This window comes from Ipomoea nil, unplaced genomic scaffold (genome assembly GCF_001879475.1).
Source record: "Ipomoea nil cultivar Tokyo-kokei standard unplaced genomic scaffold, Asagao_1.1 scaffold3030, whole genome shotgun sequence".
NCBI classification, from domain to species: domain Eukaryota; kingdom Viridiplantae; phylum Streptophyta; class Magnoliopsida; order Solanales; family Convolvulaceae; genus Ipomoea; species Ipomoea nil.
Window position 1 is genome coordinate 6,723,050 of NW_017619458.1, and position 18,565 is coordinate 6,741,614.

At 40.6% G+C, this 18,565-nt stretch overlaps 2 protein-coding genes across 2 annotated transcripts; both read left to right on the top strand.

The window, feature by feature from the left end:
* The first annotated feature begins 12,954 nt into the window (after window positions 1–12,954).
* On the top strand, window positions 12,955–16,563 carry LOC109163594 (putative pentatricopeptide repeat-containing protein At5g09950). Its single transcript, XM_019312344.1, has 2 exons — window positions 12,955–12,977; window positions 13,031–16,563. The coding sequence occupies exons 1-2, from the start codon at window positions 12,955–12,957 to the stop codon at window positions 16,257–16,259; spliced, it is 3,252 nt and encodes a 1,083-aa protein (XP_019167889.1). The 3' UTR covers window positions 16,260–16,563.
* A 279-nt stretch (window positions 16,564–16,842) lies between these two features.
* On the top strand, window positions 16,843–17,460 carry LOC109163463 (homogentisate 1,2-dioxygenase-like). The gene is made up of 3 exons (XM_019312209.1): window positions 16,843–16,996; window positions 17,096–17,258; window positions 17,324–17,460. Exons 1-3 carry the CDS (start codon window positions 16,994–16,996, stop codon window positions 17,443–17,445), a joined length of 288 nt encoding a protein of 95 aa, XP_019167754.1. The 5' UTR covers window positions 16,843–16,993; the 3' UTR covers window positions 17,446–17,460.
* Window positions 17,461–18,565: the final 1,105 nt, after the last annotated feature.

Genomic DNA, 18,565 nt, shown 5'->3' on the forward strand with positions numbered 1-18,565 from the left:
TGAGAAGAGATTAAAAGGTTAGTTGTTTGGGATCATTTCTCAAAGATTAAAGTTAATGGAATAAACAAAGTGGAATGTAACTATTGTAAGAAGTTACTACTGAAAGAAAGTAAAAATGGTACAAAATATTTGCATGATCATCACAAAATTTGTAAGATGAGACCTTACCAACACTTAAGGCAACAAACATTAACCCTAAACCAAGACATGGATGGGAAAGTACAGTGAATGTAAACAATATAATTACACATTTGACCCCGAAGCATCTAGACAAGCACTTGCTCCATGATAGTTCAACACGGGTATTCACTTAATATGGTTGAGCATTCCGATTTTAGGGAGTTCATGAATATTGCTCAACCTTTGTTGAAGATGCCTAGTCGGAATACAATTATAGCGGATATTTTGAAGATGTATGAGCAATCTTGCAAAAATCACGCCTAGTCACTAGGCTCCGCCCGGCCGCAGCGAGGAAGGCCGGAATCGGCCTCCTCCGCGGCCGGGCGGCTAGGCGGCTTTGCCGGCTGAACCGGCCATTTAATTTTTTATTTTTTTTCAGTTGTAAAGTGTTAAAAGTTCGGCAAGGCATAACTTTTGACTCGGTTGTCCGTTTTGAACAATTTTTTTTTCAAATTGCGTATTTTTTTAGATCTATCCACCGCAAACAACCACAAGTGGTTTGCCCCACCAATTTCTCAAAAAAAATGCTTTTTTTAGCTCTTAATTTTAGTTTTTTAAGTATTTAGATGGTTTAAACAATATTTTGAACAATTTTACAACCAGTTACGTAAATAGTTTGTAAGAAATAACTATGGGAACTTTATGTTTTATTAGTGAATTTTACAATATTTAGTTTACATTTTTTTAAATTTTTTTTTTAAATTAAAAAAAAAAAATAAAAATAAAAAATAATTAATTGGGCGCCTAGGGGGCGCCTAACGTATTTTGCAACCTTGTGTATGAGGCTCAAAAGACCACACTTATTGAAACTATGAATTGAAGCTCAAGTAGGATTGCATTGACTACGGATATGTGGATATCATCTAACCAAAAGAACGGGTACATGGCTATTACAACACACTTTGTTGACAACAATTAGAGTCTACATAATTTGATATTGAGGTATATATATGCACTTTATGTAAGTATTTATTGTGCACTTTATGAAATTATTTATTGTGCAATTTTGTAATACTAGTTGATGACTTATTGTGCAATTTGTGAAATTATTTATTGTGTATTTTCTTATACTAGTTCTTGTGTAATTTTTTTTTTCTTAATGTTAGATTTATTCTGTGTACCGACTCCACATACATCATTGGCTCTTTCAAAGGAAATGTTGAAATGTGTATTGGATTGGAATCTTGAGAGGAAGTTGTCTACAATAACTGTTGATAATGGTTGGACTAATGAGGCTTTAATTGACCACCTTTTGTCCAAGCTTAAGCGTAAGCATCTTTTATTTGGTGAGAAATTTTTTCATATGTGTTGTTGTGCTCATATCTTGAATTTTTTTTTTTTTTTTGGAGTATAGGGAGGGGGGATCCGAAACAACTCTAGCTATTCGTGTAAAAAGCCATCCCAGCCTTGTCGTAATCCATAAATTCTCTGACGATCTATGGAGGCTCATGGAATCAATCCAATCACAATTTCTTCTAGAGACAATGCGACTAAGCCGATCTGCAACCTCATTGTGTTCCTTGAAAGTGTGGTTAATGGAGGAATCCCAATTTTTGGACATCCACTCGTTGCAAAGATTCACAAGTTCATCACAAGGTCAAATGGAACTAGTTTCTCCCGTGATCCACTCCACGACCTGCTTGGAGTCGCTAAATAGGTGAATTCTTGTGTAGCCGGAGCGCCATGCCCACTGAAGTCGAGTATAGATCGCCCAGAGCTCACCATTGACTGCATTGCTTGTCTTTGTCGTGCAACTGAAACCTCCAAGCCAATCTCCTTTTGTATTTTGAGCAACTCCTCTACAACCCGTTGCCATGCCGGGAGAGGTGAATGACACATCAACGTGGATGGAGATCACATTCTTAGTTCCATGCACACTCCGAATGTTGTTCTGCTTGGCCGCGCCTTGCATTCTTCTTTTGACAAAGGCAGCTTCCGTCTCTTTTTTCTTTTCAAAGAGCCATCGAATCTTGGAGGAAAAATCCGACTCTTCATCTTCGGACACTACTTTTCATCTCCACTTCCAGATCCACCAGGCAGTAAATGCAAAGAATTCCCCCCAATCGCTCTTTCCGCTTCCTTGGTTCTTACCTATCACATTATGGGTTAGCCAAGTATCAAAATCAGAAGTGAATAAGTTAACTTTGGTTAGTGGCGAACACCTTTGTTGCTTAATACCTCGTTTGCAACTCATCTCTTAATCTTTGTCACCCGTTTCGTAAGCCGACCGTTTTGTTGTGGTAGCTCGTTTCTCCCTTCGTTTGCTGTTGCCACTCTATTGTTGTCGCTTTCTGGCTGTGCTTAGTTGTTCTCTCTTGTTTGTCGTGGTTGTTAGCTTGTAGTTTGGATAGTTGGTTTTGTGGCTTTGCTTTTGTAAGGAGCACGTGGTCACCTTGCTTCGTCAGCAGAACAGCATGATCGCCGAAGGCTTCGCGTTTATGAAGGCGCATTTCATCGCAGTGCATCAGAGGTTGGACCAGATTGAAGCCAGTTCTAGCCGCATAGACGAAGACGAAGAGGAGTCTGAAGAGGCCAAGGAGTCGGAGAGTGAGGAGTTTTAGTTTGTGTTGCAGTAACCCCGTTCGCTTTTTCCTTGTTGTTTCTTTCTTAGCCGTTGCTAGCTTGGTGATAGGTTGTTGTGTGCTTTATGTGCTTGCTTGTTTTGTTTGTTGCCTTGTTGTTTAGCTAGTTTGGTAGTGGTGTTTGGAGTTAGTAGTCTAGTCTTGGTTGTGGTCTAGAAGTTGGTGGTTGTGTTGAGGTTAGAGTTCTTGATGCTCAATCTATCCGTTTGTTGACCTCTTGCCAACCCTTGAATCTGAAATGTCCTCTTTCTTGCTTTGGAAAAATTCTTTGCTTTGGGATCCTTGTGAGTTCTTTTGGAGTCTTTGACCAAAAGAGTTGTTCTTGAACTTCTTGTCACAATTTCGTTTCCTTTTTACCGTTCGCTTTTAATTCGTCGTACCCAAGCTTCGGGGACGAAGCTTCTTTGAAGGGGGAGAGGATGTGACACCCCAAAAATCCACATTCAATCCATGGATTAATTGAGTAATTAATCCTATTTTATTTGAGGAATTAATTCCTAAAATCCTGATTTTTAATACTCAAGGACTAGTATTTGACTAGTCCATCTTTAAGTTGTGTTGTACCTTGTGCTTAGAAAGGAGTTCCCTTGTTCCTTACACTTTCTAAGGGTTAGTAAGGGCACCCTTGTATTTTCACCAAGAGTTAGTATTGTAACCTAACCTAGAAGACTTCTTCATTTCATTCCTTACAATTCCTAGAAAAATATCTCTACCTTCTCTCTAGAAAAGAAGTGTAGCTTATTCTCCAAGCCAAGTTGAGACCCTTGTCAAGATTCCAAGTTTTGCTTCCAAGATTCAACATTTCACCTATTTGGGCATCTAGGAGGGTAAGATCTAAGCTTGTCTTGTGTTTTTGGTTCCATCTTAGTTGTCTTTTTCTTAAAGGTAGGATCTTTATGATCTTTTGGTTTTATCTTGAAGTGGGTTTGGAAAGTGAGCCTAGTGGAGAGCTTGTTGTGGTGTGAAGTGAAGTCTTTTGGTCTTCAAGAGGTAACTCATGCTCTACAAAACATATTTTGCTTACCTATATGTGATTTCTTGGATTCTACTTGTTCTTTGCTATGAAATGTGAGGGTTTTATGCATTTATCTTGTGATATTTCATATCTAGAGCTTGTGTTTAGGGTTCCTTTGTGCCATTGCTTGGCATTTTCCTTGGTTCAAGTCATTTTGTTGTGTTTGGTGAGATTTGGCATGTTTTGGACTTGAATTTGTGTTTGGAGAAGAAAATCCTCGAAGGGATTGTTTTACACAGGAGCATGTACCCGCGGGCGGAACGGCGGGGAGAGCCCTACCCGCCACCCACCCGCAGGTACATAGGAATGTGGGTGTTGTACCCGCGGGCAGAACCACGGGTAGGGGCCTACCCGTGGGTCCACCCACGGGGTACACGGTGGTGTTTGGTTCGGGATTTGTTCCCCGTGATTCGTTGTCTCGGTATTTGATCTTTTGACTTCCCGTTGTTCTTTTGTGGAACTATTTGAGTGTCTTCTTGATGTTTCGTAGGTCTAGAACTATATGGTAGGTATCCATGTAGGACTTTGGTGTCTTGAATCGTGCTAAGTGTTCAACATTGTGTTTCGTTTGACCAAGAGGTGTCTTGTGTGTTCCTCGGAACTATCTTGAGTTTCCCCGTTGATAAGCATGCTAGTTTGTTGTCTTAATGCTAGCGTGTGTGTGGTTTGTACCTTCCGTTTGGTTGATGATAACTTGTGTTATTCATCGTTGTTGTTGATTGGGTTGTGACCCGTTCCTTGATTGAGTGTGTTTCATGCCTTCATTGCAATCCGTTGATTGATTCCTGTTGAGGTGTGACGTGTGTGGCTTTACCTGGATTGCACGATTAGTGGTATGGGACACTAGTCACCAAGGTATTGCAGCGGTCCTCGTGGTGGCCGTGACGAAATTATGGAGTTGTGGCCTGAGTGATGGGTCCACGTGATTGGGGGATAACATGTGTTATCCGGGCATGTGTTGCCATGATTGGTGGTGGTTCGTTGGTGGTTATAGGTGGGGGACGACGGTCCCGGCGGAATAAGGTTGGACTTGGCTGTACAGGGGATCCTGGAGGTAATGGTTGGAAAGAAGATACAAGGTTGGGGGTAGCCATAAGGTTGGAACAGGGCATAAGGAAGGCATACCAACTCGCGATGGGTGATGTTGCAAGGGCTTGTAAAGCCGGCGTTGTGTGATCTTCTCTCATGACGTGTGTAGTCACGGAGGCTTGCGTTGTTTTGGCATGTGTTTCCGTTGGGTGAGTTTTTATCCTTGTGTGTGGTTAACCTTTGTGGTTTGGGATGTGTTCCCGTGTGGTCTTGAGAGTGATGAGTTTTGTGTTGACTGGTGATCTTGGCTTTTGACTTATATATATGTATTCCGTTTCGAAAATGGTTTTTATATCTTATATCTACCTATTTATGATACTTAACGGTATTGGTGGGTTACCAACATCATTCGCTGACCGGGCGTCGTCCCATGTTTATCTTTGTATCTTTCAGGTGATGTTTAGACGAGCGCGATGTCTAGAGCCTGGTAGCTTAGCTCCTTTACCTTTGTAGTTTTTGTGGCCTGTGCGCCAATGTAGTTAGATAGACTGATGTTTGGGATAGATGTACACTTGCAGATTGTTTGCCGTAGCGTTTACCGTGTTTGGTAGACGTGCCGTGACACCCCGTTGGATTTCTTTTTATCCAATTTCATTTTTATCTTCCGCTGTGCTAATTTTGTCGCTTAATCTGCATGTGTTTAAGGCTTTTATATAGGTCTTGTTTGGGGGGTGTTACAGCAGTCTCTTGAAGTTATCAATTCTTCGGGGGATCTCTGGAACCACTCTAATTCTTCGAGATACAGTATCTCTTCCATCTTGAAAAAGGCTTGTGGATCTTGAATGCAATATATAACCTAAAGGTTCCTACTAAATTTTAATTCAATTATTAAGTTAGACTAACTCCAGGATCTACTCCAGCCATTAAAAAGAAATTAAATATAAAAGCAATAAATGGAACCGTGCACCAGGAAATGTTCACACAGTCCAGAGCCTCACTCCTACGTCTGCGGGGCCACTCACGTCAGCCAAATCCACTAGATGATCAACTAGGAGTACAAGGGGGAGTACATTACACACTAAAGCATAAACTACACTACTCCAGCGCAGCGCACTACTCCGATCCAAAGGCTACTCCAGCGACTACTCCAACATCACCATGGACTTGACGTGCAAGCTATCTTCATCACAACTTGAACCAGTTGAGAAACCTTCAACACACGAATATATTGATAGATAAACCAGTGGAGGATTTGAGGAATGATATGTATAATTTTAATCCTTGAATCTTCAACATTAATGCTTAACAAAGTAGCATTTTATATTGATGATATGAAACCTCTTTGGTCTGAAAAAATGCAGCCTTCAATTCCTCAAATTAAGCTGCATCTCCTGATTTAAAAAGCTATGGAAGTAGGGTCTTGACCAAAATAAATGTTTGAATGAGTTTCACTTCTTCTGGATTACTACCTGGAGCTGATCATGGACTGCATCCCGGCGCTGACACTGGACTGGAGTAAGCGCTGATCCAGACTCAACCTGACACATACACTGGACCATTTTGACAACTAATTTAAGCCAAATTAAGTGGGTTTTAAATGTGTAACATTTTACACTTACACATCTCCTTCCTGAGCTTGGCTTCAAGCTTTATTAGTCTTCCATTCCAGTTGTAGTTTAGCTTCCTTTGGATTCCTCCGAGTCTTGCAAGGGTTTTGCGTTTGCGCTTTTCCAGGTTTCCAATCGCTATTCTCCTCCAACTTTTAAGACTATCCCTTGTTCTCATTAGGTTTTTGTTGAAGTTGTTACTGCCTGGTTTCTCCCAAACAGTCCTGACCACATTTTTGAAATCTTTATGCGCTGCCTACGGAGCTTGGAATTGGAACAGGTGTTTCTTCATATTGTTATGGGATTTCATTAAGTTCAACATAATGGGGTCATAGTCCGACGAGAAGCACGACAAATGCAAAACGCAGGCTTCTGGAAATTCCTCCAACCATTCCTCAGTACCCATGCAGCGGTCAAGTCTTGCAGCGCAGCGCGATATGTATTTGTATCCACCCCCCTCTTCCATGTGAACCTCGCACGGACCGCTGAAGCCCAGGTTTATCAATCCTTCGCTATCAATCTAGTGGGTAAAATCTTTGCTTCGATTTTCATTGAATGTGGTTGGACAGCTTACTTCCTCGCTATCCACGACGACATTAAAATCGCCCATGGCAATCAAGGGTGCTGCCAGGTTGCATGAATGCTGAGTTAAACCAGTCTAGAGTCTACGTCTTAGTGTCGTGCTTGGACAGCCATAAACAACTGCTAAGCTCCACTTCTTTTTTCCCGGAGTCAAGATATCCAGTAAAATGATTGAGGGTTTGATTTCGTGATAGTGATGTTGAGGGAGTCATTCCAAAGAACACAAATGCCTCCACTCATTCCCACCGCCTCCACTCAAACCCAGTTATCGAAATTAAGCTTGATACAAACTTCATTCGCACCGTTACCTGAAATTTTTTGCTCAAGGACGCAGAAACAAGCAGGGTTATACTGCCTAATGATGGAGAGATCATCCCTCAAAAACTTTTTTGAGGTCGCTCTCTGGCTATTCCATACGATGAAAATCATAAAGACAACACAAGATGAGCGAACGCAAAAAGTAATGAAAGAAGAGAACGCCAAAGCACAAAGAAGGTGAAACTCAGGTAGCATTCCCTTCTGGGGTGCCACCTTTATCACCTACCTCCAAACACTCGTGCCCTTGTCCCTCGTCTAGAACCATTTGGTCCTGTAATGGGGGATCACAATGGTGTTCGTTGGGCAAAGTTCAGGCATACCTTGGGTGAGAATGAGGTCGTGGTCATTGTTCACCACTTCACTCACCGGAATGGGGTTATTCTTCGAACCTCTAATGAGTGTGTGGCTTTCCTCCGCAACAGCACGGTTGGATCTCGCAGGTGTTCTGGACGTGCTTGCTCCATGCACATTCCCGGTTCCTCTTTTTTTGCTCGAATGGGTGCTCTTTGTAGCTTGTTGTTTGTCATTGTTGATTTGGTTCTCAGAAATTTGAACTGTTGGTCTCTTTCCATTTCCTTTAAGGGCTTGTTTCCCATTAGAAGCTTTCTCCGCCTTTTCCACCTCATTAGTACCCTCCATTTGCGCCCTCCCATTCGTCTTCTCCTTCAAGCTCTGAGAATACCAAATCTGGAACCTCTGTTATCTCCGTGATCTTTCCCGTTATCATTGCTCGTTAGAAACCTTTGGTTTCCTTTCCAAGCCGATTTGGAACCGTTATAGTCATTCTTGTCTTTACCATGTTTAGCATTATTCTTTCCATTCTGATTATTATTCTGCATGTACGTCCTTTTTTGTGCCAGCATCCACGATCCATAGGATTCCGTGATTTCTGCCCTGATTTCCAATTTACCGTTGCTTTGATTTTGGTGTCCATCCTTCGCCACTGGCAGCTCGTCGCCGTTTTCCGCCACTGGATTCTCTTCTTCCCCATTCTTATGTCAGCAACTATCTTGCATGTGTCCGTAGGTTCCGCACTTGAAACATACGAGATGGATTCTTTCGTACTCAATCTTCTTTACATGGCGCTAGAGAGTGAATTTCGAAAGTAGTGGCTTGGTGATGTTGACTTCGACACACATTCTCGCAAAACGGCCTCTTGAGACAGCTAGCGCTCCTGGCCTCGTCAATGAACTTTGGTTCCCCAATTTTTCTTCCAATATTCATAAGAAAATCATGGTCGAAATATTCAACCGAGAGATCGAGAATCCGCACCCATACTAGAACGCGCTCCGTCTTGCCTATTTTTGGATCAAAGTTTGGTTTCCAATCCTGCACAATCAAGTAATGGTCCATGACCATCCAAGGTCCTCCGTACTTTGCGAATTTGTAATCGTCGATGGACCAGAAACGAACTAGGTAGTATTCGGCATTGAGCGTGACAACCTCCATTCTTGATTTTGGATGCCATATGTTTTGGAGCCTCTTGGCTAAGTAAGTGTAGCCTACCTTTCTCCCTAAGACCTTCACGATCACCGATTGTTGCCATGGTCGACGCAGACGGATCTTCTCCTCCTTAGTGACTCTTATCTCAGGGCATTTGGGATCTTCATCCATGTCCTCGTCCTCATCTCGGAGACCACAATCTCATCCTTACTCCTATCGCTTTTGGCACCAGCAAAAATTTCGTTGTATGAAGGCACTGCGTTTTCTGTATTCCCGGGCTGATTCTCGGCCTCTTGCATTTCTCCCTCCGCCCCCGTCTAGACTTCTACACCTTCCATCATAGTTTCCCCATTGAAGTTCTCTTGATGTTCAACCGACGTCTTTGATTTTTTCCTACTCCTCTCCAACAGATCTTGATCTTCTACCGTCCGAGTTGTCGTGGTTTTACCATCGACGTTGCCGGGCGTTGAGACTCTAGAGAGCATTTTTGTATGCACGTTTATTTTATATCTTGAATTTAATAGTGCAAGTTGAATTAAAAGTTATGGGGTATGGATTAGAAAGAGTTAGAAATAGTGCTAGTTTTTTGTTAGCCACACCAAAAAGACTACAAGTTTTTAAAGAAATTGTAACACATTTCAGTGTAGAGTACTCAAAATAGTATGAGATTGTAAGACTCTGTGGAATTCTATATATTTAATGCTTTTTGTTACATTGAAATACAAAGATGTTTTTTTTTTTTTTGAAAAAGTAGAAAATTGGAGAAATTGAAAAATGCAAAATGAAAAACTTATTTATAAATCAATTCTTCAATTCCAATTTAGAATTATGTATGCTACTTTCATTCACCCATTTTTCTATGATTTTGGAAAATCCAAAATAGCAATTCTTCAAATAGAGGAGTGGAAAAATATAAATGAACACTTCTCGAAGTCAGACATTGAATTGTGTTGCATACAAAAGCGTGAAGGCTATAGCTTTCCATTTACCTTCCTTTTCTAATGTTTTCTCCTCCCCTTTGTGCTTTTCACATTCAAAACTATTATTATTATTATTTTCAATGTTTTCTTCCATCTTTTGTGCTTTTCGCATTCAAAATAATAATAATAATAATAATTATTATTATTATTATTATTATTATTTATCTTTGGCGTTTTCCCCTTTAATTACTATTATTACTTATTATTATTAGCACCATTGGTGGAACACGCGTTACATTAAAATTGATTTTTAAATAAAAAAATTTAAAATCTAATTTTTAAAATAATATCAAATAATTGAAGAAATAGAAAATTAGAGAATTGAAAATTTGGAAAACGAAAACTAAAAAATGAAAAAAAATGAAAAAGGGAAAACCGAGAAATAAAATAAATGACAACTAGTTAATTCATTTACTTTTCTTTCCATGATCCAAGTTCCTAAAAAAAATAAATAAATAATAAAAAAATAAAAAAAATAAAAAAAAAATAAAAAACTCATCACTTCATGAGATATTGATTTACTGGAAAATTGGACAGGGCACCGCATCCCATAGCGCCGTCAAAGCATGAAGACGGTCAAATAAAGCCGTAGTACGGTTGCAATAACTTGTGCGCTTATTAGAGCACCGCCTCACACTTATGGAGAGGAGCGCACCAATTATTTAGGGAGCTTTGACACTAATTAAGTACAATCGTTGTACTTATTAGAGCCTGTTGTGCCATTATTATAACCGTTATACTTAGTAATCACTTATGATATAAAAGTGGAGCCCTTGTAACAACGAGAGGTCAAGAGGACATGTAACACCCCAAATTTTCAACACATTTAAAACTTATAAAAATAAAGGTGACATCCCATTAAATCCCATAACGTAATACAAGAGTACGGGGTGCTATGCCACACCTGAGCTAGAGAACTCAGGTGCACAGGCTAACTAACTAATATCCTCAATAATGTAAACGCATAGACATGGCACGCAGGCCGAAAGGGAAACTATCTACTTCTACGCTCCAAGTTCTAGCGCGCTCCAGTGACTTACTCTTCTGTGCCTGAAAGCCAAATATATCTGTTCAGCGAGAGATGCTGGTAACCCACACCAACGCGTTGAAATACAGTACATATAGATATATATATATATATATAGATATACGAAAACCATTTTGAGCATGAAGATATATTCTACGAACTCTAGCTTTTAAAACAGGGATAGACTCCACATATAGGGCTAAGCACAGACAGCAGTTATACCAAGCATATGCAGTTTACAACAGGCAAAACAGATAACATATACGATTCCCAATATGGATCCCATAGTCACATCCCCAAGGCACTCATAACAACAACTCCTCCATATCTCATCACATAGCAAACTTTGTTGGCGCCACAGGACCAATCGCATGCCCATACATGAGGGTCAGCGCATATAGCTCTGACACGGCCCCGCAGCACCCTACCCCGTATCGCAACACGGAGGGGTCGATCGCAACCGACCGATGAACCGCAGCTCATCATAGTGTTTGATCGCAACCAAACAGTGGACCGCAGCCCAAGAGTATGTCATCTGACCGCAGCCAGGAAATATGAACCGCAGCTCATGTAGAAACGTTTGATCGCAACCAAACCGTGGACCGCAGCCCAAGAGTGTAAATCTGACCGCAGCCAGCTTCTAAACCGCAGCTCAGGAATAACCGATCCGATCGCAACCGAATTGGGGTATCATGCACACATAACACCTAGCAAGCACATGCAACCCACATTAGCACATTGGGAAGGGGGAGGAAACGTATAACAAAACCTATGCGTGATCCTTCACGTACTAAGAATAATCCTAAGGGGTTCATACTTCTTTCACCTAGGTCAACGGGATACCAATTCAACTAGCATGCAATATATAAGACTCATACAACCTACGAACGGTACCCGAAATATCAAACTAGACATAGGCACGATAGACGGAGTCCGTTGGGACACCACGGGGGTCGGGGGAACATCAAACGGGGAAGCCAAAATCCCAAAGTGGGGTCCAAACCAGCGGGTAGCCGGTGGGTGAGGATTCACCCGCCGGCGGTAGCTTATCCGGGCAGCAGGTGCCCGGCGGGCAGCTGCCCGCTGCCGGCGTTGCCCAAGAAGGCCGCGGGTAGGTGGCGGGTCCCCTACCCCCCACTGACTCTTTTTCACCAAAAACGTCCCGGGAACCTTTGTGGAACCCGAAACCATGCTTAGACACTTTCAAACGCAATTGATAACACATGTAGACAATTAACGGATCAAAGATCGAGAAACATATGACACATAACCTATCATGCTTTTCTAAACATAATCAACACCTAATCATGCGAATTCCCACCCAATATACCAAGAATAATTCCATACGATACAACCTAGGGTACTAATCATTTTTAAATCAACAAGGACACAATTCATCTTCTAATATCAAGATTCGGTAAGAATATCATATAAACATCAAGAACATCCTACAATCATCAAGAACATCATATAATCATCAAGAACGTCATATAATCATCAAGAACACCATAATTATCAAGAACCTTTCATCATCAAGATCACCCATGGAATTATCCCATCAATCATCAATAATAATATCACAAATCATCAATACACAATAATATGGGGAAATCCTACGGGGGAAATCATAGCTATGAAAATAGGTTTTGTTGAGACATGGGTTACCTCTTAGCCTTAATTAATTCCTTGGCTATGAAGGGTCTTTCTTTAAGCTTTCTTGCTTTCTTGATTTCTTCTAAGGGAATTCTTGGAGCTCTTTGGGGTGGTGAGACGTTTATTATGGTGGGGGTTCTAGGTGCCTTTAAGTCCCCTATTTATATATTTAGGAGTCCTGGTTAGGAACTAATATTATAGGCTTGCTAATTCTATTCCTTTTGGAACTAAGGATTGGGTTTAGGGATAAGGGCCCATGGACTGGTTTTAGGGATCGTAACACGGGGTGTTACAGGACACCTCTCCGAACTTAGTACTCATACTCTTAGAAATACAAACTTTATTACACTGTATTTGTTTCTAAATATGTGGCCGTAGTTAGTGATAAACTGTAACAATAAAATTTATAAATTTCATATGCGCAACATTTCTTTATTATGATTAAAATCGCATTGGCCTGTCTTTGTTTTCCATAAACTTGTTGACATGTTAATCCAATTAAGGGTATTATAAAAAATCAAATATGAGCAGAGTGAAAATGGCGGCAAAGACTGAGATGAGGTGAGCAAGCGCCTCTCAGCTCTGCCATCAATCACCATGTTAATGTGAAGAAGATTGTATTACTATAACCCAACCACCACTCTGAGTTTCAATACATTCGCTGCATCCATCCTTCACATAGAGGAACAGCACTTTCATCGTCCCATCGCCACCAACCCACAGCTACCCAAAGAATCCATCTTTAAATTCCAAGATCGCTATAACTTCGATCATACATCAAGTGAAAGCAGTGCTTCCAACCGCTTTGGGACGACTGCTTTACCTGAAACACACTCCTCTTTCTCGCCCTTGTTTTCTGGAAAGTACGGTTATTTAGTCGACAAGTACCGGTTCCTGAGTCCTGTGAACGACGCAAAACATCTGCATTTGAAAATTGTGAAGAATGGGTATAGTCAAGAATTGTTTTTGTGTAATTACCTTATTCATCTGTATGTGAAAAATGGTGATATGGCTGCTGCAAGTGACCTGTTCGACGAGATGCCTGACAGGAACGCGATTACCTGGGCTAGTTTGATCACAGGGTATGCTAAGAATGACATGCCCAATGAGGCCTGTGAAAGTCTTCGACAGATGGTGCGTTCGGGATTTGTTCCTAACCATTATTCTTTTGGTAGTGCTTCAAGGGCTTGTCAATCTTTAGGGGCTTGTGGGCTTAGGTTGGGGATGCAAATTCATGCTTTGGTTTTGAAGACGTGCTACTTGGTTGATGAGGTTATATGCAATGTGTTGATTTCTATGTACAGGTGTTGTGGTGATCCTGGGGAATATGCTTGGAATGTATTTTGTGGTATAGAAGCTAAGAATTCAGTGTCTTGGAATTCTATAATTTCCTTTTATTCTCAAAGAGGAGATTCTGCTTCTGCTTTCAAGCTTTTCTCCATTATGCAAAATGAGAGCATGGAATTTTATTCTAAACCAACTGAAGACACTTTTGGCAGCTTAATTTCCACTGCTGCTTCTCATGGTAATTGTGGTTTGCTTTTGCTAGAGCAGGTATTGGGAAGAATTGAAAAATCTGGATTTTTAAAAGACCTGTATGTGGGCAGTGCTTTAGTTTGTAGTTTTGGAAGGCTTGGCTGTCTTGACACTGCATTGAAGATTTTCAAGCAGATGGGCATGAGAAATGTAGTGTCTATGAACGGTCTGATGGTTGGACTCATTCAACTAAAGCGAGGGGAAGACGCTGCTAAGGTTTTTGTTGAGACAAGAGACATGGTTGAAATAAATTATTCCTCTTTTGTTGTTCTTTTGAGTGCTTTCCCTGAATTCTCTTTGTTGGAAGAAGGAAAACAAAGAGGTAAAGAAGTACATGCATATGCTCTCCGAACTGGCTTGTATGATTCCAAGGTTGCTATTGGAAATGGTCTAATTAATATGTATGCAAAATGTGGTGCAATTGAAGAGGCCCGTTCTGTTTTTAACCTCATGATTGATAAGGATTTAACATCTTGGAATTCTTTGATCTCTGGTCTTGACCGGAACGAGTGTTTTGAAGATGCAGTCTGGGGTTTCAGAACAATGAGGAGTATTGGTATGATGCCTTCAAACTTCAATTTGATCAGTGCTTTGAGTTCATGTGGGAGCCTTGGTTGGATCAGGATGGGCAGTGGAATACATTGTGAAGCAATTAAATTGGGACTTGACTTGGATGTGTCAGTGTCTAATGCTCTCCTTGCATTGTATGCTGATGTTCGGTTTATCTGTGAATGCAGGAAAATATTCTCCTTGATGCCTGAACGTGACCGTGTTTCTTGGAATTCTATAATTGGTGCATTGAGTGATTCTGAGGCATCTACTTTTGAATCTATAGAATATTTCATAGAAATGATGCGTGCTGGATGGAGACTTAACCGAGTTACTTTCATAAATGTCCTTTCTGCAGTATCATCCCTTTCTCTTCTTGGTCTTGCTAGCCAAATTCATGCTCTGGTACTAAAATACAATGCGATGGATGATGTAGCTATTGAAAATGCATTTCTTACTTGCTATGGGAAATGCGGGCAAATGGATGATTGTGAAAAAATATTTTCTAGAATGTCTGACAGGAGAGATGATGTGAGCTGGAACTCTATGATCTCTGGGTATATACACAATGAGCTCCTAACAAAGGCCATGGGTTTAATCTGGCTTATGCTGCACAATGGTCAGAGGTTAGATTGCTTCACCTTTTCTACCGTTCTGAGTGCATGTGCCTCAGTTGCAACACTAGAGCGTGGCATGGAAGTCCACGCGTGTGGGATTAGAGCTTGTTTGGAATCAGATGTATTTGTTGGGAGTGCCCTGGTTGACATGTACTCCAAATGTGGCCGTATAGATTATGCTTCAAGATTCTTTAAATTAATGCCTGAAAGAAATGTATATTCATGGAACTCAATGATATCTGGTTATGCAAGGCATGGACATGGACATGAAGCACTAGAGGTTTTCAGAAAAATGAAGCTGGAAGGCCAACCACCAGATCATGTTACTTTTGTTGCTGTCTTGTCAGCTTGTAGCCACATAGGACTCATCGAACAAGGATTTGATCATTTTGAATCTATGAGCAGAGTGTATGATTTGACCCCTCGAATCGAGCATTTCTCTTGCATGGTTGATCTCCTTGGTCGAGCAGGCGAGCTTGATAAGATGGAGGACTTCATCCAAACAATGCCATTAAGGCCTAACGCGCTAATCTGGAGAACTGTTCTGGGGGTATGCAGTCGAGCTAGTGGTCGCAAAAGAGATCTAGGTAGGAAGGCTGCACAAATGCTTATGGAGCTGGAACCTCAAAATGCAGTAAACTATGTTCTTCTAGCAAATATGCACGCCTCTGGTGGGAAGTGGGAAGATGTTGCTCAGGCCCGACGCTCTATGAGGGAAGCAACAGCAAGGAAAGAAACAGGATGGAGTTGGGTCAGCATGAGAGATGGCATTCACGTTTTTGTTGCTGGCGACAAATCTCACCCGGATACAGATGCAATCTATGAAAACCTCAGGGAAGTGCACAAAAAGATGAAGCTTGTAGGGTATGGGCCGCAGATAAAATATGCTTTGTATGACCTTGATCTGGAGAACAAGGAAGAACTCCTGAGCTATCACAGTGAGAGAATTGCAGTTGCTTTTGTTCTTACACGCAAATCGGAGATGCCAATAAGAATAATGAAAAATCTCAGAATTTGTGGGGACTGTCATGATGCCTTGAAATACATATCACAAATTGTTGGCAGGCAGATAATAGTACGAGACTCCATCAGGTTTCATCATTTTGGTGATGGGAAGTGCTCATGTAATGATTACTGGTGATTGATCAAGAGTTGCTTCTATCAGGATTCAGGAAGCTGCCATTGCAGCATTACTGTGGCACAGGGATAAGGAGATTGAGAAGGCCATTTTGCAAGTATGGAGACCACACAAAAGAGTGTTGTATTCTTATGAGGGTTTAGACTGTGAATGACTGGCTAAGACAAGGTAATGATCATAGCCTGATCAATTTTTTTGGATCAACGGGAGGGGCAGGTCGAAGCTCAAACTAGGAAAATAGTGCAGAGTCTCTCCTCAACTCAGAGACTCCCAACCAACCGTCCTCTAAAATTTGCTAAAGGATTATAGGAGGACGATCTTCTAACACCTGCAAACCTTGAACATGCTAGAACAAGTTATTTATTGGAGGAGAGTAGGTTATACCGTGTTAATTGTGAAGTGATTTAATCTTCATATTTAGATTTAAGGTCTTGCCTCTGACAAACTTTATCTATGATTTTTGCAGCTTTAACTTCAAATTTTGCATCATTAGTTGGTTTTTTTCAAAGTAGAGAGAAAATAAGAAATCCTTAATTCAAGGAGTGCTAATGTGAAAGACTTTATTCCTATAATTGCATCCGTTCTCTTTCAGCTGAGACTATTGAATAAATTTCAGTATTTTACAAATTCAAGTGCGTGTGGAAATGTAGGTATACAGCTAACAAATCAATGGACAACTGTGCATTCTGCAATGCTGATGGGGAGTTTTTGATAGTTCCTCAAAAAGGAAGTAAGTGATGCCCCACTTCACTGGTTTAATGAGTCATTTGTTTTTCAGTAACCACGCGGTTCTGTTTGATTATACCTAAGCCAACAATCCAAGTGAAACCAATTTCACTTGGATTACAACTGAATGTGGTAGGTTGCAAGTCAATCCTGGTGAAATAATTGTTATTCCTCAAGGATTTCGCTTTGCTGTTGATCTGCCGGATGGAGAATCGCGAGGTTATGTTGGTGAAATTTTTGGAGCTCATTTTCAACTCCCTGATCTTGGGCCAATAGATGCACATAAAGTTCAAAATTACTTACACTCCGTGCATGTTATGATATGCTTTGATTCTGTTTAGGTGCAAATGGTCTTGCTGCTCCAAGGGATTTTCTTGTTCCAGTGGCATGGTTTGATGATAGCTGCTGTCCAGGTTACACCATTGTACAAAAATTATCAATACTAGTTTCATTCCTGGAGTAAAAGTGTTGTGTTTGCAGTATGATCTAAGCAAGTTGTGCCCTTATAACACTGTTTTGTTTGATCACAGTGATCCATCAATAAACAGTTGCTTGGTGTGTTGTATTATTAGATATATAGATTGAGTTGCAAGTTGTGTTTGATTCATTTTCAAAAACCAAATGCAGTTTTGACAGCACCCACAGATAAAGCAGGAGTGGCATTGATGGACTTTGTCATTTTTCCACCGCTGAACATACACAGTTTTGGTCCTCCATATTACCACGATGGATGGCATTCATGTTCGAGTTTGATTGTTTGATTGTTTGAAGTCTCACTTCACAGTTCACAGATGAGTTGGAAAATGGACACCACTGAGGTATGCCTCACCAGTCACCAATGCTTCTCATCTTCTCATGGTTCCACCGGATCGGAGTAATGAAGATCTGTCTCTATCCAAATGCCACACTTAATTTCTACAGAATAATACATTATTAGGATACAAGTTGATGCATGTATGAGTAATTGAGTATGACTGAAACATAAATAGGAATAAGGTTCAAATTGGCCACTGAACGTAACCTGAAAATGCAATTAAGGCCATTGAACGAAAAAAAGTGCAATTAGGTCACTGAACACTCCAAAATCATACAATTAGGCACTAAACACTCCAAATGCATGCAATTTCACCGGATAGCAGGTTACCATCAATTTTTCCAGGTTATCTGCTTACGTGGCAGCTGAGTTGGTATTTTTAATAAATTTTAAAAATAATTTTTTCGTTCAATGGCATTTTCAGGTTACGTTCAGTGGTCAATTTGAATCTTATATTCCATATAAATATGAATAATGGAGCGCTGGTTCTCTTGAGAGATGGAATTATCTTGTACTTATTTAATATGGTGGGAATGTAAGTTCATGTATTTGGTTTACGTTATTTTCTTTCTTAAGTTTGTCTATTGACGTAACAATAAAACTTTTTATATTCACTGGATATTCATAAATTGGTTAACCAGGATAATCAAGTTCAATCAGGAAAGGTATGGCTATCACGTTTAGTCATATAACCAAGTAGTTTGTAGTTCAATGTTATAGAGGTGAAGAAGAGAAAAAGCGAAAGAAAAGGAAAGATAAAGGAGACGAA

Excerpts from the sequence above, each read along its gene's own strand:
- LOC109163463 (XM_019312209.1), top strand. Across the intron at positions 17,259-17,323 it reads CCCTGATCTTGGGCCAATAG|GTGCAAATGGTCTTGCTGCT; the intron begins ATGCACATAAAG and ends GATTCTGTTTAG.
- LOC109163594 (XM_019312344.1), top strand. The coding sequence starts at position 12,955 with ATGGCGGCAAAGACTGAGATGAG. Across the intron at positions 12,978-13,030 it reads GCGGCAAAGACTGAGATGAG|ATTGTATTACTATAACCCAA; the intron begins GTGAGCAAGCGC and ends AATGTGAAGAAG.